Below are 25,765 nucleotides of genomic sequence, written 5' to 3' on the forward strand. Positions count from 1 at the left end.
TGCTGGCCCTGAGGATTTCAGCCTCTTAATACCAGACTCTGAAGCAGCAACTATACACAGAATGCTTAACCAGCTTCCACAATTGTGTAAGTATAATCCCTTAGTAAAAGCTTTATTCTGTATCACTTAACAGAATTCTGCTTCCCTGACTGAACTCCGATGTGATAAATTAAATGGCAACGTTCTTACTTCTAAAAGGTAATTGAATATGAGATTGTATTTCTAATTTAAGTCACTATTATGTAAACCTGACCAAGGTGAAGTTAATTCCTTTGAATAAAAAAATACCAAGCATTACTTTAAGAAAGATGAAAATATCTTTCCTTAAAGGGACGCAGGACAAACAGAATTAGAAGAACTCCTCAGCTCTCATCTGTAATCCTGACACTTTGGGAGGCCAAGGCATGCAGATTGCTTGAGCCCCAGGAGTTGGTACCAGCCTGGGGAACATGGCAAAACTCTGTCTCTACAAAAAATACAAAAATTAGCGGGGTGTGGTGGCGCACGCCTGTAGTCCCAGCTACTTGAGGGACTGAGGTGGGAGGAGCACTTGAACATGGGAGGTTTAGACTGCAGTGAGCCATGTTCCCATCACTGCACTCGAGCTTAGGCAACGGAGCAAGACCTTGTCTCAAGAAAAAAAAAGAGCTTCTCCTAACTCTGCTTCTAGCTCTTCAAACTATTATCTATCATTTCTAAGGGGCAAAAATATAAGCATTATGATTCAGAAAAGACAACAGAAGAATACTATATTCCAGCATACACAATGACATTATGAAAATTATCTTCAAGCTGTAAATCCCTGACTTAAGACTTGCCTTTATATTTGGGTTCAGTAAAATCAATGCAGTCTCAAGAGAGAGATTCCATTAGCATGTTTAAAGCTGTAATCATTTCAAGTATATTTGTACTCAGTCTCAAGAATGAATGCATTAAAATGAAGAAACTGGTAAGCATGGAGAAAAGGCAAGCCCAAAGAACATGAATTTAGTTGTATCACGACTGTGGGGTAAGAGAAATACATCCTGATCAACAGCTGTGAACTTTCTCATCATTTTGGTTTGATTCCTTGCTTCTTTGATACCATTACTGAACATCTATTATTATAAAAGTATATTATATAAGCCTACTAATGAAAACCCAACAACCATCCAACCAGGTGTGTATTATCTTTGTTTTACAGATAAGGAGACATGCCCAATGTAATACACCTTGTAAAAGGCTGAGCTCAGGATAAACCCCAGGAATGTCCTGTCTACAAAGTTTGTGCTCTTAAACATTATGTAACACCACAAATATGTCCATTCCCACTGAGGACATCTATGTCACTAAACAACTCTCCTCTTCTGTACTCTGCTCTAATTCCCTGCTTACCAAGCCGACTGCAGATAATTCAGCTTCACAGTGGCCCTCTTACACTTACTACAAGAATTCTAGTAAAACAGAAAGACCTCATGTTGTAAATGTAATACTTTTTCTTGGTATAAAAGGAATAAATCCATGATGTAAAATACAGAAATTTAAAAAATGAAAACCATGTAATTCAGGAACCCTGAGATGCACTTAAAACTGGCAAATTTACTTCTTTCAAGCTTTAATTAAATGGAATAATAACAGCAGCATCAGCAGCTAGCACTTCTACTAGGTGTCAGGTACTGTTCTAAGGGCGCTATATGTGTTCAGTTAGTTAAACAAAACAACAACTGAATAAGGTAGACACTTTTGTTCCATTTTACATGTAAAGAAACTGAGGTATAAGGAAGTTAAGTGGCTTCCCAAGGTCACAACTAATAAATGCTAGGATTTGAACCCAAGGACTTGAGCTTCAAAGCTTGTGCTCTTAACCAAGAAATTACACTGCCTCTACATCTGAATTGTGGTATACAAAGGGCAATTACCCCTATTCCCCACACAAGCACAGCCTGAGGGCTGAGACAGAGGAGGCGAACAGGGAGTGGCTGAGCCTGTATTTTAATTTTAGAGGCACTTCTCCCTAAGATACTCCCCTACACCCCAAGAAGCTACTTTGGGAGGGCTTTCACTACCACTTGCCAGGATTTATTACAAGCTGGTAATAAAAGAAAACACTTACCTAAATTATCTAAAAATACCGTGTTAAATTCTTTTCCAAACTTCCTAGTTCTTTCACTCTCACAAGAACAAAAACGTTACAGCAAACTCATGCCAGAAATTACAATAGGTGTTTGTTCTTTATTTATTAATTATTATTATTATATTTTTTTTCTGAGATGGGAGTCTTACTGTCACCCAGGCTGGAGTGCAGTGGCACGATCTCAGCTCACTGCAGCCTCCGGCTCACCACAGTCTCTGCCTCCCAGGTTCAAGCAATTCTCCTGCCTCAGCCTCCCAAGTAGCTGGGACTACAGGTGCCCACCACCACGCCTGCTAATTTTTGTATTTTTAGTAGAGATGGAGTTTCGCCATGTTGGCCGGATTGGTCTCAAACCCCTGACCTCATGTGATCCGCCAGTCTCAGCCTCCTCAAGTGCTGGGATTACAGGTGTGAGCCACCGTGCCCAACCAGATGTTTGTTCTCTAAATCATTACATTTGATTTAATTTAATACTCTAGTAGTCAGAGCTTTATTCTACGACCTTCATTTCAGTTATATTTAGTAAATCTAACAAAATTCAGTAATTATTTCCTAATATAAGCTAATAATCATATCAACTTAAATTAATTTTTTGAAGTACATTGAAATTTTATGATAACTTTAACTTTTGATCATGAACATAAAGAGAGGAACCTCTCTCCGATATACTTCAGATGTTCACCAAAAAATGACCAGAATTTAACCAGCAAATACTGTATCTACATAGCATCATCTCATATTCTTAAAGTACTCCACTATTTCCAGGGAATGAATGAATCTTAACTGTATACATTTACTAAACATCCAATGAGTTGCTACTATGTGCACAGCACTGTGCTAAAGTATTGTAGGAAGAGGAATGTATTTTATTGACATACTCTTACTGTTTTTAATCCAGCAAGGTAAGCAATTCTGCAAAGTGCAGGTATCACTGTTTGCTTGATACAGGAGTCAGTAAGTGTTCTTGGTCTCAAGGAGTTTGCAGCATTATGTGTGTGACAGGCTTAAGAAAATCACAGTACAGAGGTTGGGCGCGGTGGCTCACGCCTGTAATCCCAGCACTTTGGGAGGCTGAGGCGGGCAGATCACGAGGTCAGGAGATCCAGACCATCCTGGCTAACACGGTGAAACACTGTCTCTACTAAAAATACAAAAAAATGTAGCCGGGTGTGGTGGCGAGCACCTGTAGTCCCAGCTACTTGGGGGGCTGAGGCAGGAGAATGGTGTGAACTCAGGAGGTGGAGCTTGCAGTGAGCTGAGATCGCACCACTGCACTCCAGCCTGGGTGGCAGAGTGAGACTCCACCTCAAAAAAAAAAGAAAATCACAGTACAGTTTGACACTACTGTCACAAAGTACATACAAAGCAGAATTAGCAACTGATAAATACTCAATTCTGGCAAAAAGGGGAGTAGAGTCTCCTCAGTGACCATACTCTTACCTCTCTTTGTTTTTCTCCCCTCCTGGAGAGGAAGGTAGAAGGGAAAGGTGGAAGTGATCAACCAACCTGGTTCCAACCTTTTCTATTCAAGACTTTCTTCCGTAGGATGTTATTTGGGCACTGGTAGTTAACAATTCACTAGTAAGCCAATTCCACTGGTTTAAACAGTGGCTACTAGTAAATACTTTATTTCCTTCTAGTTCTTGGTATTTAGGCAATACAGAAAGAATCTAGAGTGGCCAGAAGGATCAATGGCATGATTTAGTAGTGCTATTCAGTTAATAAATAATTTCTGTAGAAAAAAGTACCCAAGACAGTTTACAGGTAAGTAGGTACCAAAATGAAATGTACCAGTAAGAGCCATAAGAAAGAAAGGTTAGTGATTTGATCCAAGATAAACTAGCTTATCCATAGCTTTTTGCTTTCTATTCCTATAGTTGCTTTTCTTTTCTTTTCTTTTTTCTTTTTTTTTTTTTTTTGGAGACGGAGTCTCACTCTGTTGCCCAGGCTGGAGTGCAGTGGTGCGATCTTGGCTCACTGCAGCCTCCACCTCCAGGGTTCAAGCGATTCTCCTGCCTCAGCCTCCCGAGTAGCTGGGAATACAGACGCATGCCGCCATGCCCAGCTAATTTTTTGTATTGGTAGAGACAGGGTTTCACCATTGTTGCCCAGGCTGGTCTCGAACTCCTGAACTCAGGCAATCCACCTGCCTCAGCCTCCCAAAGTGCCAGGATTACAGGCGTGAGCCACTGCACCCAGCCAATTAGTTGCTTTTCATTTCTAAAAGCAGGCTGGACACTATCTTTACAAAGCAATAATATCCCTCCTTAAGAAACTGAAGAGGCGGTAATAGAAAGATAAATCTAACCCAGAACAGAGCAGTAGCTAAATAATCTTTCCCTTTAGTTCAACTATATTCATCACTGATTAAAATCACAAAGACCAATCACCATTAAAGGACAACGATATACTAATCCTAGTATTTGCTAAATCCTTCTCCTTGCCCCTTTTTATCATCCTATTCTTCTGCCCTAAATCTAGAGAAACTCTACTTTCTAGTATACTAAGTGATTGTTTTATGGTTACCATGGACATCTGTAACCATACTCGCAATACATACCACCACAGTGAAAAATGTGTGGGATTTCATTATGAAATGTGAATATTTTCTTAACTGGTGTTAAATAAAAAATTATTCTGATGTTTGTTAAAACTATAAGGAAAACTTTACTCAAGACTATTGTAATAGGGGTATTACCATAGGGAAGAGAGACAGGCTCAACTCTGAATATTGCAAAGATGGCTAGGGATTTATAGGCAAGGAGCAGAGTGAGAGGGTCAATAGATGGAAAAGTACTAAAGAAGACATCAAGGGTAAGGTGGTTCTTGCAAATGACAGGCCAAGGACTCAGACATCAAAGATGGGGGGTGAAGAACTCAATCAGCTCTCAGGGGTGGTCAGATATCAAGGGTGATATCTCACCAAACTGACTTAGCAAGATTCTTTGCTAATTCGGAGTTGTGCAGGCCCAGTAAGGGCAGGAAGGAAATAGAGGGCCAAGGTCAAGGCCTAGTAGAGAACAGGACTCTGAGCAGCCTAATTAAAGTTTGTCAAGAGTCTTTGTCACTAGCACTGGCGTCTCCCCTTTACCAAACCTTTCTCTCATATGCCAGATAAAGTGTATATAAATACTGTATTAAAAGCGCTTTCAGGCTGGGTGTGGTGGCTCATGCCTGTAATTTCAGCAATTTGGGAGACAGAGATAGAGTGGCTTGCTTGAGCCCAAGAGTTCGAAACCAGCCTGGGCAACATGTCGAAACTCCCATTTCTACGAAAAAATACAAAAATTAGCCAGGCATGGCAGCGAGCACCTATAGTCCCAACTACTCAGGAGGCTGAGGCGGATGGACTGATTGAACCCGAAAGGCCAAGACTGCAGTGAGCTGTGATCACGCTACTGCACTCTAGCCTGAGCAAGACCCTATCTCAAAAAAAAAAAAAAAAAAAAAAAAAAAACCATGAGAAAGCAGCCCACTGAATTTAAAAACTAGAGTGTTTCTAAAGCATGCAGGCACACAGAAAATATTTAATACAAATCTCATCAAGTTGACCCTCCATCTAAATCCTCCAAGAGCTTCTGCGGCCTCCAGGACTGGTTCTTGCTATGTCATATAAGGCCCTGCCTAATCTCAAGCCAGGCCCTCTCACTAAATGCTGCCCTCTTCAGGGTGATGCTCTCCTCTTCTCCACTTCACACTCAGGGACTTTGTGCAAATGCACCTTCCACCCCGAATGCCCTCGTCTTCCCACCAACTCAACTTTCCACAGAGCCACTTGGTGAAGGAGTACTTATCTTTCAAGCCTCATTTCAAAGGCTTTCTTGAGCACCTGGCCCGCCTCTCCTTCCTTCTTTACTCTGTGTTCTAATCAGCTGGATGACAAGGAACTGCAACTTTCTACTATACTTGTTTGTCTCTATGTCTGTCTCCCACTTCAGGCTCTGAGTCACTCCAGAGCAGGGAACAGGTTTCATTTGTCTTTGTATCCTTATCATCTTCAATTGTGATGAAGCAAATAGAAAAGGAAATAAAAGCAAACCCTCTTTTCAAATTGTGAAAGCAGCATTGCTGATCCCAAAAGGAAAGGTAGTCTTGTTAAACCTGTCACCATATACTTTACAGGTAGTTCACTATAATTTGGTACTGTGGCTCAGCTTCTAATTTGTTTACCACCTGGACTAACCTGATACAGTGGTCAAAACAGTATTAAATAACACTTTCTCAGGAGAAAGATTCAGCCTAAAACTAAAGGCACTGTCTTAATCTCTTTTCCGTTGCTATAACAGAATACGGCAGACTGAGTAATTTATAATGAACAAAAATTTATTTAGCTCATGATTCTGTAGGCTGGGAAGTCCAATATCAAGGGGCTGGCATCTCGTGACGGCCTTCAGCCTGCGTCATCCCATGGTGGAAAGGCAGAAGGGCAGAAGGGTAAGCAAGTGTGCAAAAGAGAAAAGCACTATGGGCAGGGCTTGCTTTATAACAACCCACTATTGAGATAACTAACCTGCTACTGAGAAAACATTAAGCCATTCGTGAGGGCTCTGACCTTATGACCCAATCATCTCTTATTAGGCCCCATCTCCCACCACTGTTGCATTGGGTATTAAGTTTCCAACACACAAACTTTTGGGAGGCACATTCACACCACAGCAGGCACCATATGGTAAACTCCTTTTTCGGTTGCCATCTCCCTTCCCACTTTATTGTTAACCACGTAAATTTGAGGGAAGGGAAGGGAAGAACATGAAATTCCTCTTTAAACCCTTTCTTATATCTCACACCTATAACAACCACATGGATGTACCTTACTACTTACAGAAAATTCCCTGATATTTTCTACTGTTGTCATCACCTACAAAAGGATTGACTTATCATTTTTTCCATCCTACTTTCTAAAATATAGCCATCAACTATAATTGTCTTTTCATTTTCATCATAATATGAGGTTAATTACAATGTAATCATCATCATTACATAAATCAGTGTTTTCCAAAACCTAGCTGGTGGGTATCTGTGTAAGAATTCCCTAAGGGTTTGGAGAAAGAGAAATTCCTAGACCCCATCCTAGAAAAACTGAGCAAGAACAAAGAATGGGAGGGAGCAGGAGTTAAGAAATGCAAATTTGAAACAATCTCCTCAGGTAGTTCATAAACTCACTGTATTTGAGAATAAATAAATAAAATAGACCTTGGTTTATTAAATTGTTGAGTACCAAAAAATATGCCAAACACTATGCTAGGTAATAAAGGATATACAGAAATAATGTTGAAAGTGGTCCATGGCCTCAAAATATTTTCAATTTAGCTAGAAAGCAGAAGTTTATACGCAGAAGAATTAGAGAACAACGCTAAACTCTGTGGCATAGAATGGCCTCTAAACTACAGTCCAAGGTATTTTTAGCTTCAAAATGTGTAAGTATGCACTCCCATAGAAATGCTAATAAATTACATATGAATTACTTTATAAATAGATTATGCATATTAAAAAGTATAGTATAAAAATTTTTGGAAACATATTGAATTCTAATGGTACAAACTTTTCAGTGATTAGCAAAATATTATTAATGTTATACAATACAAATGAATGTTTCTTGAGATTTGTAAATGTTGGCTTAACAATTTGTGATAAAGAACTGAAAGACTGATTATAAGTCCAGTTTATGTTGCTACTTAATTTCAATGACTGTCATGGCTAATGAGAGCATCTCACATAAATGGAAGCAGTGGACAACTGCTTGCACTTATTTAATTATGATGCTCATAGTTCGATCTATTCACCAATTATGCAAAAGTTCTGTTAGATTTCCACTTTGCCTGAGCCATTCTTGAAAATTAATCATTCTAACAATTGTAACAAATGATTTCAAAAATCTAGTAAATTTTCAAACGAAAGATTTATAAACAGAAAATTATGCACATTTTAAAGTATACAGATATGAGAATTTCAGAAATGATACATGGTTTAGGAACATAAGTATGGAAATTTACATAAGTATGGAACATAAGTATGGAAATCCCATAAGTATGTAAATTTCTGAAGACCCATTTACAAAAAACTTATTCCAGAATTTCTACAGTGCAGTAGGCATGATATCATAAGGGGTACTCCAAAATAGTATCTATTTTTTAAATGAATTACTGAACTATAAGAGAGTAAGAGAGACCTCCAAGGGCAAAACAAAAACAAGTAAACAAACATAAAAAAACAAATCAACAAACAACAGCTAAAAGTTAACCACAAAAGCCTTAGTTACCCTGGAGTCAAATACTAAGCCTTGGACTCACTACAGGGTGAGAGAGCTGAACCTACAACTCCCAGGAATCCCTACAGGAGACTAAAGTGCCCCAGGTCAGTAGGGGTTCCCAGCAGAAGCAACCCAATCCCTTTCTGAAGGAAGCATCCTCAATTTAGGCCCCCAAGTTTCACACAAATAACAATCAGGCAAAGAGGAGTTCACCATCAAATACCAGCACATTCAATAAGAAACAACCATAGTGAATGACACCATCAAATACCAGCAATTCAATAAGAAACAACCATAGTGAATGAGAATTAGCAGATATCAACAATAAATCTAACCTCCTAGGGACTTCAGATAATGGAATTACCAGAAACAAATTACTATATATTAAATTGCAAGGATGCAAATTACTATATATTAAATGTTCAAGGAAATGAAGATGAAATCATAAAATAAGCAAAGTCCAAGAATCTACTTAAAAAGGCAGACAAGCTTAAGAGAAAAATCTTAAAACTTAGAAATTAAAAATATGATCAATGAAATTAAAAATTCAACAGATGGGGAAAAAGAGTGGAGCATGGATCCAATGCTCTGATTTTTAGGGGACTGCCAGAGGGACTGGTTTTAGATGCTGATAGAACCCAGCTTACACTAGAGGTCACTACAAAAAAATCAATGAAACACATAGGAATACAGCAAGAGAGGATAAGAGGGACAAAAACCTACAAGACGGAAAATAGTTAACAAAATGGCAATAGTAAGTCTTTCCCTATCACTAATTGCACCAAATGAAGATGGATTAAACACTGTAATCAAAAGATAGAATTGTTGAATGGATTAAAAATATAACATCCAACTATATGTTGTGTACAAGAGATTCACTTTAGATTTAAGGACACCCACAGGCTAAAAATTAAAGGATGAAATAACCAAAAGAGAGCAGAGGTAGCCAAACTTACATCAGATAAAACAGACCTTATGTCAAAAACTGTCACAAGAGACAAAGAAGAATATTACGTAGTGATAAAAGCATCAATTCATGAGGAAGCTAAAACAATTATAAATACATATGTACCCAACATCAGAACAGAAGCAAACATGACAGAACTGAAGGCAGGAATAGACGGCAACACAACAATAAAAGATTTCAATACCCTACATTCGATAATGATAGAATAACTAGACAGAAGATCAACAAGGAAACAGAGGACCTGAAGAACACTATAGAACAAATTGACCTAACAGACACATAGACATACAGAGCATTCCACCCAATAGCAGCACAATATAAATTCTTCTCAAGCACACACAGAACATTCTCCAGGACAGATAACAAAAATACAACAGCAAAACTTATGGGATGCAGCAAAAGCAGTACTAAGAGGGAAGTTTATCGTGATTTCATTAAAAAAACACCTACGTTAAAGAATAAGAGGCTGGGTGTGGCGGCTCTTGCCTGTCATCCCAGCACTTTGGGAGGCCAAGGTGGGCAGATCACTTGAGGTTGGGAGTTTTAGACCAGCCTGGCCAACATGGTGAAACCCCGTCTCTTCTAAAAATACAAAAATTAGCCAGGTATGGTGGCAGGCACCTGTAATCCCAGCTACTCAGGAGGCTGAGGCAGAGAATCACTTGAACCCAGGAAGCAGAGGCTGCAGTGAGCTGAGATTGCACCACAGCTCTCCAGCCTGGATGACAGAGCAAGACTCTATCTCAAACAAAAAAAAAAAGAGAGAGACCTCAAATAAATAATCTAACTCAACACCCCAAGGACTAGAGAAAGAAGAGCAAACTAAGTCAAAATTTAGCAGAAGAAAGGAAATAAAAAAGATTAGAGCAGAAATAACAAATTAGTGAATACAAAAACAACAGAAAAAAATCAACAAAAGACTTGGTTTTTTGAAAAGATCAACAAATTTGACAAACCTTTGACTAAGAAAAAAAAGATAGGACTCAAATAAATAAAATCAGAAATGAAAGAGGAAATACTACAACTGATGCCACAGAAATAAAAAGGATATAAGATACTACCATGAATAATCATATTCCAACAAATCAGATAACATAGAAGAAATGTATAAATTCCTAGAAACATATAACTTACCGTGATAGTTAATTTTATATGTCAATTTTTCTGGGCTGAGGAATGCTCAGATAGCTGGCAAAATATTATTTTGGGGTATATCCAAGAGAGTTTTTCCAGAAGAGGTTAGCATTTTGATCAGCAACTTAACAAAGCATATACCTTCATCAATGTGGGCAAGCATCATTCAATCCATTGAGAGAGCCCGATTGGAATATAAAGAAAAAAAACGGAAAATTTATTTCTCTCTTCTTCAGCTGGGATATCCATCTTATCCTGCTTGCAGGCATTAGACCTACTGGTTCTTGGGCTTTCAGACATAGACTAAATTATATCACTGGTTTTCCTGGTTCTCCCACTTTCAGATGAAATACTGTGAGACTTCATGGCCTCCATAATCACATGGACCAGTTCCCATAATAAATCTCCTCATATATCTATATACAGCCTATTGGATTTGTTTCTCTGGAGAACCCTAATAAACCTACAAAAACTAAGTTATGAAAAAATAGAACATCTAAACAAAGCTATAACTAGTAAGGAGATTGAATCAGGAATCAAAAACCTTCCAACAACGATAAGCCCAAGACCAGATGGCTTCACTAGTGAATTATACTAAACATTTAAAGAAGAATTAAAACCAACCCTTTTCAAAATCTCCCCCAAAAAGAAGAGAAGAGAATACTTCTTAACTCATTTTATAAAGCCAGCATTACCATGATAAAAAACCAGAGAAAGTCACTACAGGAAAAAAAAAACTACAACTCAATATCCCTAATGCATATCAATATAAAAATTCTCAGGAAAAAAAAAAAAAAAACCTAGCAATTCAATTTCAACGGCACATTAGAAGGATCACGTACCACGCCCAAGAGGCAATTATCCCTAGGATACGAGGATGGCTCAACATACAAAAATCAATGTGATATATACCACATTCATAGAAGGAAAATTAAAATTGCCTGATCATCTCAATAGATGCAGAAAAAGCACTGACACAATTCAGTACCCTTTCATGATTAAAAACACCACTCAACAAAATAAGAATGGAAAAAAATTACATCAACATAAAAAAGACCATATATAAAAAGAGCATTGATGCAAAAATCCTCAATAAAATACTGGCAAACCGAATCCAGCAGCACATCAAAAAGCTTATCCACCATGATCAAGTGGGCTTCATCCCTGGGATGCAAGGCTGGTTCAATATATGCAAATCAATAAATGTAATCCAGCACATAAACAGAACCAAAGACAAAAACCACATGATTATCTCAACAGATGCACAAAAGGCCTTTGACAAAATTCAACAACACTTCATACTAAAAACTCTCAATAAATTAGGTATTGATGGGACATATCTCAAAATAATAAGAGCTATCTATGACAAACCCACAGCCAATATCATACTGAATGAGCAAAAACTGGAAGCATTCCCTTTGAAAACTGGCACAAGACAGGGATGCCCTCTCTCACCACTCCTATTCAACATAGTGTTGGAAGTTCTGGCCAAGGCAATTAGGTAGGAGAAGGAAATAAAGGGTATTCAATTAGGAAAAGAGGAAGTCAAATTGTCCCTGTTTGCAGATGACATGATTGTATATCTAGAAAACCCCATTGTCTCAGCCCAAAATCTCCTTAAGCTGATAAGCAACTTCAGCAAAGTCTCAGGATACAAAATCAATGTACAAAAATCACAAGCATTCTTATACACCAATAACAGACAAACAGAGAGCCAAATCATGAGTGAACTCCCATTCACAATTGCTTCAAAGAGAATAAAATACCTAGGAATCCAACTTACAAGGGACGTGAAGGACCTCTTCAAGAACTACAAACCACTGCTCAAGGAAATAAAAGAAGATACAAACAAATGGAAGAACATTCCATGCTCATGGGTAGGAAGAATCAATATCGTGAAAATGGCCATACTGCCCAAGGTAATTTATAGAGTCAATGCCATCCCCATCAAGCTACCAATGACTTTCTTCACAGAATTGGAAAAAACTACTTTAAAGTTCATATGGAACCAAAAAAGAGCCCACATCGCCAAGTCAATCCTAAGCCAAAAGAACAAAGCTGGAGGCTACCTGACTTCAAACTATACTACAAGGCTACAGTAACCAAAACAGCATGGTACTGGTACCAAAACAGAGATATAGATCAATGGAACAGAACAGAGCCCTCAGAAATAATGCTGCATGTCTACAACTATCTGATCTTTGACAAACCTGAGAAAAACAAGCAATGGGGAAAGGATTCCCTATTTAATAAATGGTGCTGGGAAAACTGGCTAGCCATATGTAGAAAGCTGAAACTGGATCCCTTCCTTACACCTTATACTAAAATTAATTCAAGATGGATTAAAGACTTAAACGTTAGACCTAAAACCATAAAAACCCTAAAAGAAAACCTAGGCATTACCATTCAGGACATAGGCATGGGCAAGGACTTCATGTCTAAAACACCAAAAGCAATGGCAACAAAAGCCAAAATTGACAAACGGGATCTAATTAAACTAAAGAGCTTCTGCACAGCAAAAGAAACTACCATCAGAGTAAACAGGTAACCTACAAAATTTTCACAACCTACTCATCTGACAAAAGGCTAATATCCAGAATCTTTAATGAACTCAAACAAATTTGCAAGAAAAAAACAAACAACCCCATCAAAAAGTGGGCAAAGGACATGAACAGACACTTCTCAAAAGAAGACATTTATGCAGCCAAAAGACACATGGAAAAATGCTCATCATCACTGACCATCAGAGAAACGCAAATCAAAACCACAATGAGATACCATCTCACACCAGTTAGAATGGCAATCATTAAAAAGTCAGGAAACAACAGGTGCTGGAGAGGATGTGGAGAAATAGGAACACTTTTACACTGTTGGTGGGACTGTAAACTAGTTCAACCATTGTGGAAGTCAGTGTGGCGATTCCTCAGGGATCTAGAACTAGAAATACCATTTGACCCAGCCATCCCATTACTGGGTATATACCCAAAGGACTATAAATATGCTGCTATAAAGACACATGCACACGTATGTTTATTGTGGCACTATTCACAATAGCAAAGACTTGGAACCAACCCAAATGTCCAACAATGATAGACTGGATTAAGAAAATGTGGCACATATACACCATGGAATACTATGCAGCCATAAAAAATGATGAGTTCATGTCCTTTGTAGGGACATGGATGAACTGGAAATCATCATTCTCAGTAAACTATTGCAAGGACAAAAAACCAAACACCGCATGTTCTCACTCATAGGTGGGAATTGAACAATGAGAACACATGGACACAGGAAGGGGGACATCACACTCTGGGGACTGTTGTGGGGTGGGGGGAGGGGGGAGGGATAGCATTAGGAGATATACCTAATGCTAAATGAAGAGTTAATGGGTGCAGCACACCAGCATGGCACATGTATACATATGTAACCAACCTGCACATTGTACACATGTACCCTAAAACTTAAATTAAAAAAAAAAAACTAGGTGATAGGATGATCTGTGCAACAAACTATGCCACATGTTTACCTATGTAACAAATGTGCAAATCCTGTACATGTACCCCTGAACTTAAAAATTGAAAAAAAAAAATAACAATAGATACACTTAGAGACTTATCTATGGAGATACTCATCAAGGTTATTTACAGTACAGAAATGGAAAAACCTTCAATATCTAACAAGAGAGGACTGGGGCCGGGCACAGTGGCTCACGCCTGTAATCCCAGCACTTTGGCAGGCTGAGGCAGGTAGATCACCCAAGGTCAGGAGCTTGAGACCAACCTGGCCAACATGGCGAAACCTGTTTCTACTAAAAGTACAAAAATTAGCCGGCCATGGTGGTGTGCACCTGTAATCCCAGCTACTGGCGTGTGCCTATAATCTCAGCTACTTGGGAGGCTGAGGCAGGAGAATCGCTTGAACCCAGGAGGTGGAGGTTGCAGTGAGCTGAGATTGCGCCACTGCACTCCAGCTTGGGTGAAAGAATAAGACTCCATCTCAAAAAAAAAAAAGAGAGAGAGGACTGGTTAAATAAATGCTAGTTCACCCACTCTAATGTAGCCATTGCAAATGATAAGGTTAGAAACTTAAGGCATGGAAAACAGTCATAATTGCATAAAATGTACACAGTAGTTTATAAAATAAAATGTATTGTGTGGGGAAAAAAAAAGCCCACAACTAATATAAATAACACTCAGTGGTAGAAAACAAAGGTTTCCCTTTAAGACCAAGAACAAGACAAGGATGCCCATTCTTGCCACTTCTATTTAACATAGTATTAGAAGTCCTAGGCAGAGCAGTTAGACAAGAAAAAAATAAATAAATAAAAGGTATCCAAATCAGAAAGAAGCAAAATTATCACTGTTTGTAGATGAGATTATCTTATATGCCGAAAACCCTAAGGATTCCAAATACCAAAAAAAGAACTGCTAGAAATAATAAACAAATTCAACAGTTTCAGGCTACAAAATCAACATACAAAAGTCAGTTACATTTCTATGCACTAACAAAGAACTAACCTAATGGCATTTTTTACAGAAACAAAAAAAAGTATAAAATTCATATGGAACCACAAAGGACCCTGAATGGCCTAAACAATCTTCAGAAAGAACAAAGTTAGAAGCCTCACACTTACTGGCTTCAAAACATATTACAAAGCTATGGTAATCAAAATAGTATAGTAATAGCTTAAAGACAGAGATATACACTAAGAACAGAATAGAGAGCTCAGAAATGAACCCATGCATACACAGTCAAATGATTTTCAACACGGATGCCAAAAATTCACAGTGGGTAAAGGACAGTCTTTTCAACAAATGGTGCTGGGAAAATGGATATATATATGCAAAAGAATGACACTGGACCCTCATTTTATATCATAAACAAAAACTATCTCAAAAGGGATTAAAGATTTAAATTTAAGACCTGAATTATAAAATCCCTAGAAGAAAACATAGGAGAAGAGCTTCATGATATTGGTCTTGACAAAGACTTCTTGTATATGATATCAGAAGCACAGCCAACAAAAGCAAAAACAGACAATCAGGACTAAATCAAACTAAAAAGCTTCTGCACATCAAAGAAAACAACAGAGTGAAAAAGCACACTACAGTATGAGCAAAACTATACGCAAACTTGATTTAAAAAAACTTGATTTTTAAATGTGCAAAGGAGTTGAATAGACATTTCTCTAAAGAAGACATACAAATGGCCAACAGGTACATAAAAAGATGGTGAACATCACAAATCATCTGGGAAATGCAAATCAAAACCACAGTAAGATATTTACTTTACAACTGTTAGGACAGCTATAATTTTAAAAACCATAAAACAAAAATAAAATAAAAACAGAAAATAAACATTGGTGAGGATGTAGAGAAATTGCAACCCTTGTGCACTGTTGGTGGAAATGTAAAATGCTGCAGCTGCTATGAAAAACAATATGAAGTCTCCTCAAAAAATTAAAAATAGACTTACCATTTGACCCAGTAGAACTACCATATGACCCAACAATAGAACTAACATATGACCATTTCTGGGTATTTATCCAAAAAACTAAAATCAGGATCTCGAAGAGATCTTTGCACTCCCATATTTACTGAGGTATTATTTATAAGAGCCAAGAAGTAGAAGCAACCCAAATGTCCACCCGCAGATAAACAGATAAACAAAACAAGGTACATAATACAATGGAATATTATTCAGCTATAAAAAAGATAGAAATCCTGTCATATGCTATAACATGGATGAACCTTAAGAGCATTGTGCTAAAATGAAATAAGCCAGTTACAGAGGATAAATGTTACATGATCCCATTTTTGTGAGGTATCTAAAGTAGTCAAACTCATCAAAGCAGAAAATAAGAATGGTGGTTGCCAGGGTCTGGAAATAAAGGGAAATAGGGAGTTGCTGTTCAATATGTACACTGTTTCAGTCACACAAGATGAAAAATTTCTAGAGATGTGCTGTACAATATTGTGCCTATGGATGAAATTGGAGGTCATTATGTTAAGTGAAATAAGCCAAGTACAGAGAGACAAATATGTTCTCACTCATATGTGGGAGTTAAAAAAGCGATCTCATGAAGATAGAGAGTAGATTGGTGGTTAACAAAGGCTAGAAAGGGTTAGTAGGAAGGGGAGGATGAAGAGAGATTGATTAATGAGTATAAACATACACTTAGAAGGAAAAAGACCTCGTGTTCAATAGATCACTGAGGTGACTATAGTTAACTAATCGATTGTACATTTCAAAATAGCTAGAATAATTTTAATGTTGCTAGTATAATGAAAAGATCAATATGTAAAGTGATAGATATCCCAATTGCCTTAATTTGATTATATGAATGTATCAAATTAACACATATACCCCCAAAATATGCACTAATAGATCTAATACATATCATAAAATTAAATAAAAAATAAGACGTGAAAAAATAAAAAAATAAAATTGCCACCTTACCACCACTAAAATCTACTCCCTCCCCACCAAAAATACTGTACTGCACACTTAAAAATTTGTTAAAAGGGTGTATCTGATGTGTGCTTTTTACCACAATGAAAAAAAATTCAACAGATAGGTTAACAGGGTTATATACAGCTGAAGAAAGATCTAAACATATATGGTAACTATAGTATAGGTTATACTACAGATTGGAGTACAGATAAACAGTGAAATAGGAGGAAAAAAATAAATGACAGGTTAAACATGAAGGATAGAATGATAAATTTTAGCACATCTAACCAGAGTGCCAGAAATACTATGCAGAACAGAGGTAAGGTAACATTCAAAGACATAATGGTTGGTACATTCCCATAACTGATGAGACATATGAATCCACACAAGATAGAGACAGACAGAAAGGATCACACACCAAATAGCAGATGACTCCTGAACAGAAACAATGTATATCAATAGACAATGGAATACTACCTTCTGAGTGGTGAAAGAAATCAAACTATCAACCTAGAGTTACAGACCAAGCAAAGCTATCGTTTAAGAATTAGGGCAAAATATGTCTTCAGATCTAAAAAAGTTCATCACTAACAATCCTGCACCAAAAGAACTTCCACAGATATTCATCAGGAAAAGAGAAAATGACACCCAAAGGAAACAATGAGATGGAAGAAGAAAAATAATAACAACAACAACAATAATAACTTTAAAATCATGTGTCTAATTCTATATGAACTGGATTTTTATAAAAAAAAAGTAATAGCATGTAGGTCAGAAGTGAAGTGACAGACATTAAATACATTTCTTCTTCCAATGTATCGCCCTGCACACCCACTTTAGAGACCACTGATGTGTACTATATACATCCACCACTGTTCAGCTACAACAAACAACAATATTAGCTGCAATCATTTCAGAAGTCTTGTTAAAACAATGAGACAAGCCATAAAGGATTTGTAAATTTGATATAAAGGGACAAGTGCAAGGCACTCCACACAGGAAACAGTAAAGGTTCAGAAGTAGGGATAGGGACGGCATACCCTGTTCTTCCTCTAATAAAGTATCTTATACCATTTCATATGCTCTTCTAAAATCTAATTTTTTTTTTTAAAAAAAAGGGTTCACACTCTGTCACCCGGGCTGGAGTGCAGCGGTGTGATCTTGGCTCACTGCAGCCTTTATCTCCTCGGCTCAAGCAACCCTCCCACCTCAGCCTCTCTAGTAGCTGTGAATGACTACAGGCACACACCACCATGCCCAGCTTATTTTTGTATTTTTAGTGGAGACAGGGTTTCTCCATGTTGCCCATGCTGGTCTCGAATTCCTGGATTCAAGCAATCCTCCCACCCCGGCCCCACAAAGTGCTGGGATTAGAGGCATGAGCCACTCTTCTAAAATCTTTAAGACACAAACAAAACAAAAGAAAACAAAAAAACACTTTCTCGAAGTAACAGCATGAGTACAGTAATAGTGGAAAGTGTCAGATTTTCATTATTCACCTTGAAGGATAGAATTATTAACCTTGGGTAGGTCACTAAATTTTCTCTCTGAAGGCTTCATTCAGCCTCTCAGGTTGTAATACGTAATGTCTACCCTCACCAATGTCACCAATATATTTTGATGATAAATGAAAAAATTCAAAGGGGGTGCTACAGCACTGATTTCTTATATACTAGTACTAGTCACTGTGCTGGGCACTGGCAACACAGACTAAGGGAGACAAAGTCAGGCAATTAGATGCTACGTGATACGTACTGTGACATGTGAAGGATGCACAGAAAATCCAAGGGTAGTGACAAAGGTATGCTTTCCTCTCGCTTCTTCATGCCATTAACAATGATTCTCAAAAGACAAACTACTGATGGCAACCTTAGTTACAATAGGTAATCATTATAATCACCGCCATGAATTTCAGTATGTCACAAGACTCAACATCGAGTCTTTTTTTATTAAAGGCTTTTTAGTCTAACTGAATTCAATTTTAAAACATTCCAAGAAGTAGTCAAAAGAGTTTTCTTCATACTGATCAAAATTTCATCACAGAAAGCTAGGCTGAGCATTTTTGACCCATTAATAATTAGCATAATCGGAGTTTTTCCCAAATACTAAATTTTTTTTCTTGTTTCATTAAAAAACATGTAAGAGTAATGATAATATATTATCTATATCCATGGTGGAATTATCCAAATAAAATCTACCAAAAGAAAAAAAGAGAAATCTTTTTTACTCTTTTTCTGGACTTACTGTTTATAATCTAAAATCAAACACATTTTGCATAGATTCTATTATCTGCAACACATTTTTTTTACTTTACTACAAAGTGTTTATTGCCTTAAAAGTTAATCATTGGTTGTCCTGTTGTATTTAGCCCGTTGAGGCCTATTAACAAGGCACACACAAATCTTTCATCAAAGAAAATACTCCTGAAAAAGTACACATAGACTGTTCTTAGAGAAAAGCAATTCTTTCTCATTCTACTATATATAGTAGTAGTATATAAGAGATCAGTGCTATAATATTCCTCTTTTGGGATTTTTATTTATCCTGAATATATATTAGTGACACTGAGAAGGGTAGATATTATATATTCCCAAGGACACAAAATCCAAATACGTTATATGGATGACCAAAGAAATGTTTATATTAACTGCAAACGACAACGAAATATCAAGATGGTGTTTTAAATTACTGTATTTGTTGATTTTAATTTCTAAGGAAAATAAAATGTTTTTAGTTAGTGTCCTTGATATACCAAAGGACTTAGAACCCTTTAATAGTCATATGAATATAAAAGTTTTGTAACTATTTTTAAAAATATGTCATGTAATTGAAAATGACTATAAACAAAAATACATTTTGGCTGCCATACTGGCATTAATATATTAGCTAACAAGCAGGTTTGTTACTTTATTTCATCGATGAGAAGTAAAAATGGATGATGCCATTTACTACCAACTAGAGAATAAAGAGAGTCACCAATGGTGATTTCGTAGCCATCAGTGGTGGCCTCTTTGATAAACACCTATAATACCTATAAACCAATTTAGCCCTATTTACACAATGTCTTCTACCATACATTACTTGTTTGGGATTATTATCTCTTCTGTAAGCTCCTTGCAGGGAGAGACCTTATCTTAAACACTACTTCTATATCCCCTTCCCAACCCTTTACCTAAAAAATGAACATGCTGAGTGCATACTTATTAATTGACAGGTGTCGTATAATAGGTATTTTCCACAGCAATTAGGAGAAAATAAGGTGTGGGTAAAGTAAGCTAAATGGAGATATCATTATGTACAACACAATAAGGCCCAAGACCATAAAAGTGACTTTGAAATAACATGTTCAGAAACAGCAAATCAGTTTATACAGCATAATCATTTTCAGAAGGTACTCACAACAAAATTTATCATACTATTATTGCTTAGCTTTAAAATCCTTTTTTGTGTGTTCTTACATGAGACGCTGCATTTTGTGCTATTCCTTAATGCATATTTCTATAATTATATCTCATGTCTTTATGAAGTACCTTATTCATACAAGTATGAGAAAAGCTATACTATTCAAAATCTAAAAGAAAATAAAAACAATGTATTTTCCCACTCCTCCTGGGTTAACACATACAGTAATTTGCTAATAAAAACAAAGGTTATCATCTGTCATACTTTTCATTCACACTCTTGAATGACAGGCATTTTTTTAATGTTCCTGTTAGAAAAATTCTGTGCCAACTCGGCTTTAAAACCAACTTAAACCAAAATATCCATCTTTTTCTCTGAACTTGTTCGATCTCTCAATCAAAATTATGTATCAATTATATTTTCTAAAATAGTTATGATGCAAATGAAGTTCTAATTTATGATAGCAGCAGCCTTACACTATCTTTCCCATTTTAAATGCACGGCGCTAGGGAAGACAAAAGCATACTCTGAAACATCTTCACAGGTCCTCTAACAATGGTCTCTTAGTAGAATTTCTTCTCTCTTTGTATAGTTATATTAAATTTCTGTGCTTCCCTCCTAAGATGAAATCATCTGTTTATACCCCCCCAACAACTCAGAAGTGAGCTTGTATCCTTTCTCTCATGCCTTTTGTCTAAGAACACCAAAGCGCTTCGTTATTTTATTTTACCAACCCCATGAAGTCAGTGGTATATCAAAAGCTGGACGGCTGATGAGATAACTAGACAGAGAGCTCTGGACAGCTGACCAAAACTTAGTACCCCTCTAGGTCCTTAAAATCAGTCGGAAAATCAGCCAAGCCCTATTTACAGGTCTTGAGTGTTTTAAACAAAAACAAAAACAAGAAAACCTTCCCACAAAGGAACTTGCACACACACACACAACTGTACTTTTCAGAAGGTGGAAATACAAGGGATCTTGTTCTTTTCGTTTTTCAAGAGTTTAAAAGCCCGGCACATCTGCATCTTGATAACAGCTCCAGAGGGCAATCTGATCAAAGACACTGAAAATCCCTCCCTTAAAGATGTGCACCTTGTGACACTCCAAGGAGGAGAGATATTTAAAGTAAAACCTGCCCTGCATCATTATCACTGACTTAAGGAAGAGATTAAAAAGCCCTTGGCTTCATGTGGCTTTTCAACATTTTGCTGTAACCCCAGGGCCATAGATGCTGTTCGTGAAATTCTTCTACTCATCCCTACTAAGAGTGTCACAGCAGTATAAACTCATACACAAACACGCACACATCTCCACTTCCATTCCCATCCTTCTCCCTTTGGTGCCCATGACCCAAAATGTGGACACAATGTTACAAAAAGCAAAGTCATGGGGCAATGCGGGGGGAGGAGGGGAGAGTGCAAAGGATTGAAAGATCCAGAAAAGCAAGAGTGTGAGAGGTAGCCGGCTCGTCTGCTATTGTAAAGCAAGCATTCATTCGGGTGGGGGCACAGAATGCAGAGGTAGAAATAAAGCAATCCTGACTGCCCACTCTGCCATCCCATTCTGCTTCTCTGCCCTCCATCACCCCATCCGCTCCTGGAGGACCACCTCCGAGCGAGAGGGCGCCACTTACGGTTCCCCACCCTCACCCTTGAGGGGAAACAAGCGAAATGGGGTTGGAATGAAGAATAGGGCTGAGCAGTGGGTGAGGGTCATGCCGGGCTCCAGGTGGAGACCCTGCCGCGGGTGGCCGCGCCGAGGCACGGGGGACGGCCCAAGCGCGGGTGAAGTGGGGATCAGAGGAGGGTCTCGCCCCCACTGCTCCCGAGGGAGGCTCCGGTTACTCACATTTTCCGTGTCCCGCTCGTTCACCGTCGGCAATGGCGTCCGGGCCGACATTTTGTGCGGGCAGCGGGGTCTGGCCGGGGTCTCGCCGGCCGGGCTGTGGTGCGGGCCCCGGGGGGCGACAGGAAAGGGGTGCGGACGCGAGCACAAGGCCGGGGCGAGCGGCTCCCGCAGGCCGCGGGGCGGTGCAACAAGCGGCCCCGGCGGGGGAAAGAGGGAAGAGGACGCGGAGGAAGAGGAGGGGGAGCCGCTTCCCGCGGCGGCGCCGCCGGGGTATGCGGACAGTAACGAGGGAGGGCTTCGGGCGAGGCGGTTGCCCGGCGCTGGCGGGGCGGCGAGGCTGGCAGGATGCGGCGCCGAGGGGTGGGAGGCGTGGAAGGGGAGCCGGGAGGCGGCGGCGAGCCCCGCTAGGCTCTCCGGACCATGGGTGAAGGTGAACCCGGTGCCTCAAATCACTGCCTGGCGCGTCCTGGCGAGCGCCTGGGCGTCAGGAACCGCGGCCCTGACAGCGTCGCCCGCGCCGCGCCCCGTTCTCCGCCTCAGGTGTGCGGCGCCGCCCGACCCAGCCGCATCCACGCGCCCGGGGCCCAGCGGCGGCGGCGCCCGATCCCCCGGCGCGAATGTCTCGGCTCGGTCCGCGCGGTCACAGCCACCGCCGCCGCCGCGCCTCAGTCAGGAGGAGCGGCCCGAGCCGGCTGCGCGCGGAGCAGCGGGCGCGGCACGCAGCGCCCAGAGGCACTTGGCGGCCGCCGCCGGGTGGGCGGGCGCCAGCCGAGGGGGCCTCTCCATTCATTCCCTCATTAGGGATGCGGGGCCGCCTCCTCCTCCTCCTCCTCCTTTTTCTCCTCCTCCTCCTCCCGCGCTCTCTTGCCCGCCTGTCCCTGTGTTTATTTTTGTTTCGTGCCCCACCCGCAGAGTTTACGGTCGTCTAAGAGCCTCTGGTGGTTTTATTTTTATTCGTGTTTGGTTTTTGCCGGGTTGAGGGTGAGAGAGAGCTGATGTGAATCAGTGGCTTTTTTTTTTCTTTTTCTTTCTTTCTGTTTTTGTTTGTTTGTTTGTTTGTCCGTTTCATTGGAGAAGAATTGGATTCAATCCTACCCTGGATCCTACCCCTCCTTTTCTCCTACCTCGGGACTTTTACCATTCTTAAATTCTACTCCTCCTCCCCCGTTTCCACGCTTTCTCAATCCCTGTCGTCGCCTGAGCCCTCTGTCAGTCTCCTTCTCTAGGGAGCCGTTAGGTTCAGGGTCACCCTCAGAGTTTGGCAAAAAGCACAGAAGCCCCTAGAAGCGCCAGCAGCCTAGGGGGGCGGCTGGAGACTCAGTACAAGTGGGTCTCAGCCCCCGACGGCGCGGCCTCTTCGGGAATGGGGCCGGCGGAAGACGTCTCGCTCTGGGCGCCCTGCAGCACCCTCGGAGTGGGTGAGACCCGCGAGTCACAACATCTACACTGGCTGATCGTCACTTCCTGGGACACAAGGAAGTGTCACTTAGGCGAGCCTGTTTAGGGAGGATGGAGAGCTGTGTCTGATTTGGGCCCTGTCCTCCCTCTTCCAGGTGGCTTCCTCACACTTCCACCCACCTGCCTCAAGACATCCTGTAGGCACCCGCGTCTGTAGTGCATTGTCCAGGACCCATTCGCCTTTTATAAGCAAGGCTGCATTTTTTTTAATCTCATTTGAGAGCTTACATTTTGCACATTCAGCCTGTAGAACGAAAACCTTATCGTCTCTCTATTCTTCTTTGCAACATTTCTTTTTCACTTCCTTTCATGGATGGGCAGGAAGACAAAAGGAATGAAAGATAGGAGCGGATACATTGATTTTCTGAGCTGCTTCAGTATGCCTCCAATGGAATTCTTATAATGGTGGGAAATTTCTCGTCTCTTCTGAATTTCCTCCATTTGAAAGAAGAATCCCTGAACCAGATGGTTTTTATCCTGACTCATTAAAGATTGTTTCTGAAAAGTTAACACTTGACCCTTGAAGCATGGGTCCAAAAGACCTGAAAATAGCAAACACAAAAATCCTTTGAGGAAAGAAGCAATTCTCACTCAGTCTATATTCACTTCTAGAACACCATCTATGTACTTATTTCTTTAGCATTTTCTCTTGTAACCACTTACCAATTTCACAAAGCAAATGAAAAAAAAAAAAAAACAAGATCCCTTTGGTGGTCATCACCACTTCTCAAACAGAATTTAGGCAGCGGAACTGCAATGCTGCCTCCTGAACTATGATGTGTTACTGAGAATGTCAAGCATTTACATGCCCTCTGCAGAAAATCCTGAATCACCAAGATGTATTGAAGTTGCAAGGACATAATCCTGTATTTTTCTGGTTATTTTCTGGTTAACTATTGCGACGGCTGCCTGTAGGGGCTGCCACCACAGTGTCAGCGGCATCACTGACTGCTGCAGCCACACAAGGGTACCTAGTGTTGCAATAGTACCTGAGTTAACCTAGCAATAAACAAGTAGCTGTGAAAAGGCGTTCAGCCCCATTGGAATATGAATCATTCCTTCAGCTGGTAGTTTGTATTTTGCTCTTTAAAGTATACTCACATATTTTTCTATCTTTATAATCGTGGTGACCCTGACAGGCGTATTTATTTCCATTTTACAAAATTCCACTAAGTTAACTTGTTCAAGATCACAGATGCACCAGGTTAATAAGATACAGAAGAAGATAACTGAAATATGTGGTGCTGTTCAATCTTGCACCAGTCACAAAAACCATAGGTTCACCCCATAAGATATAATGGCTAATTCGAGACAGAGCTTAAAGGAGAGCCCCAGATTCTGGCACAGTGGCTTCCACAGATTTTAAAGTGTATGTTAAAAGCCATGGACAAATCCCTTAGCTGTATTTGCTACACAATGCTCACTATTTCACATATTGAAATTTACGGAATATCACATAATAATAGGAAGGGATATTTATTGTTTAAGTCAATCCCCAAAGAACACTTCTAACAGTGAAACTACATTCAAAGAGAGTCATTACTAGGTAGCTCGAATCCATAATTCTAGCTAACCAAATGGTTTTTTTGGAAGAACAACTCTATTCAAAAGAAAATGCCATTCAAATAATCCTTATTAATACCTAACAATTTTAAGCTTGGTATGTACTGAAAACTAAGTGAAAATGCACTTTGCCCAGGTTAAAAAAAAAAAGTCACTATGTTTTTCAAAAGGAAATACTGTCTGTCCCTATATGAGCTCTTCTCCCCTTAAAATGGCATTAGTAGATCCTTAAACATGGAAGAGGAAAAAAAAAATGACATGAGGCATTATTGTGATGGAGTCAATACTGTTTAACCCTAGTCCTTAGAAATGAAAATGCTCATGAGCAAAATTTTTTTGTGTTACTATATATAGCTTCTGTGTCTGTGACTATGGAGAAATGACAAAGGGAATATTTTAAGGCTTTGAGTAATTTTCTTTTGGGTTATTAACCAAATGTGGCATGTTCAATTCACAGGTTCCTAACTTAATGTGTTAGGGTAATGAAAGTTTCGGAAGAAAATTGAAGTACTGACAAAACAAAAGGGAAATAAAGATCTAAAAGGTGCTAAACCTACAGTGAAAAGTGGGAAAAGAG

General features: G+C 39.4%; 1 protein-coding gene across 8 annotated transcripts in view; it reads right to left on the reverse strand.

Moving 5' to 3' along the window:
* Positions 1-22,928, reverse strand: part of MARK1 (microtubule affinity regulating kinase 1) — a 136,037-nt gene extending 113,109 nt beyond the window's left edge. For 4 of the 8 annotated variants that reach the window (XM_016939088.4, XM_016939077.4, XM_016939080.4 and 1 more), the window contains exon 1: positions 22,168-22,928. In XM_016939088.4, the coding sequence (XP_016794577.3) occupies positions 22,168-22,218 (51 nt within the window). In that variant the 5' untranslated portion in view covers positions 22,219-22,928. The remainder of the gene's footprint in view (positions 1-22,167) is intronic. The other 4 variants (XM_063791688.1, XM_063791696.1, XM_016939098.4 and 1 more) reach the window with 4 other exon arrangements.
* Between the last annotated feature and the right edge of the window lie 2,837 nt (positions 22,929-25,765).

The sequence above is a fragment of the Pan troglodytes genome, chromosome 1 (assembly GCF_028858775.2).
Source record: "Pan troglodytes isolate AG18354 chromosome 1, NHGRI_mPanTro3-v2.0_pri, whole genome shotgun sequence".
Taxonomy (NCBI): Eukaryota; Metazoa; Chordata; class Mammalia; order Primates; family Hominidae; genus Pan; species Pan troglodytes.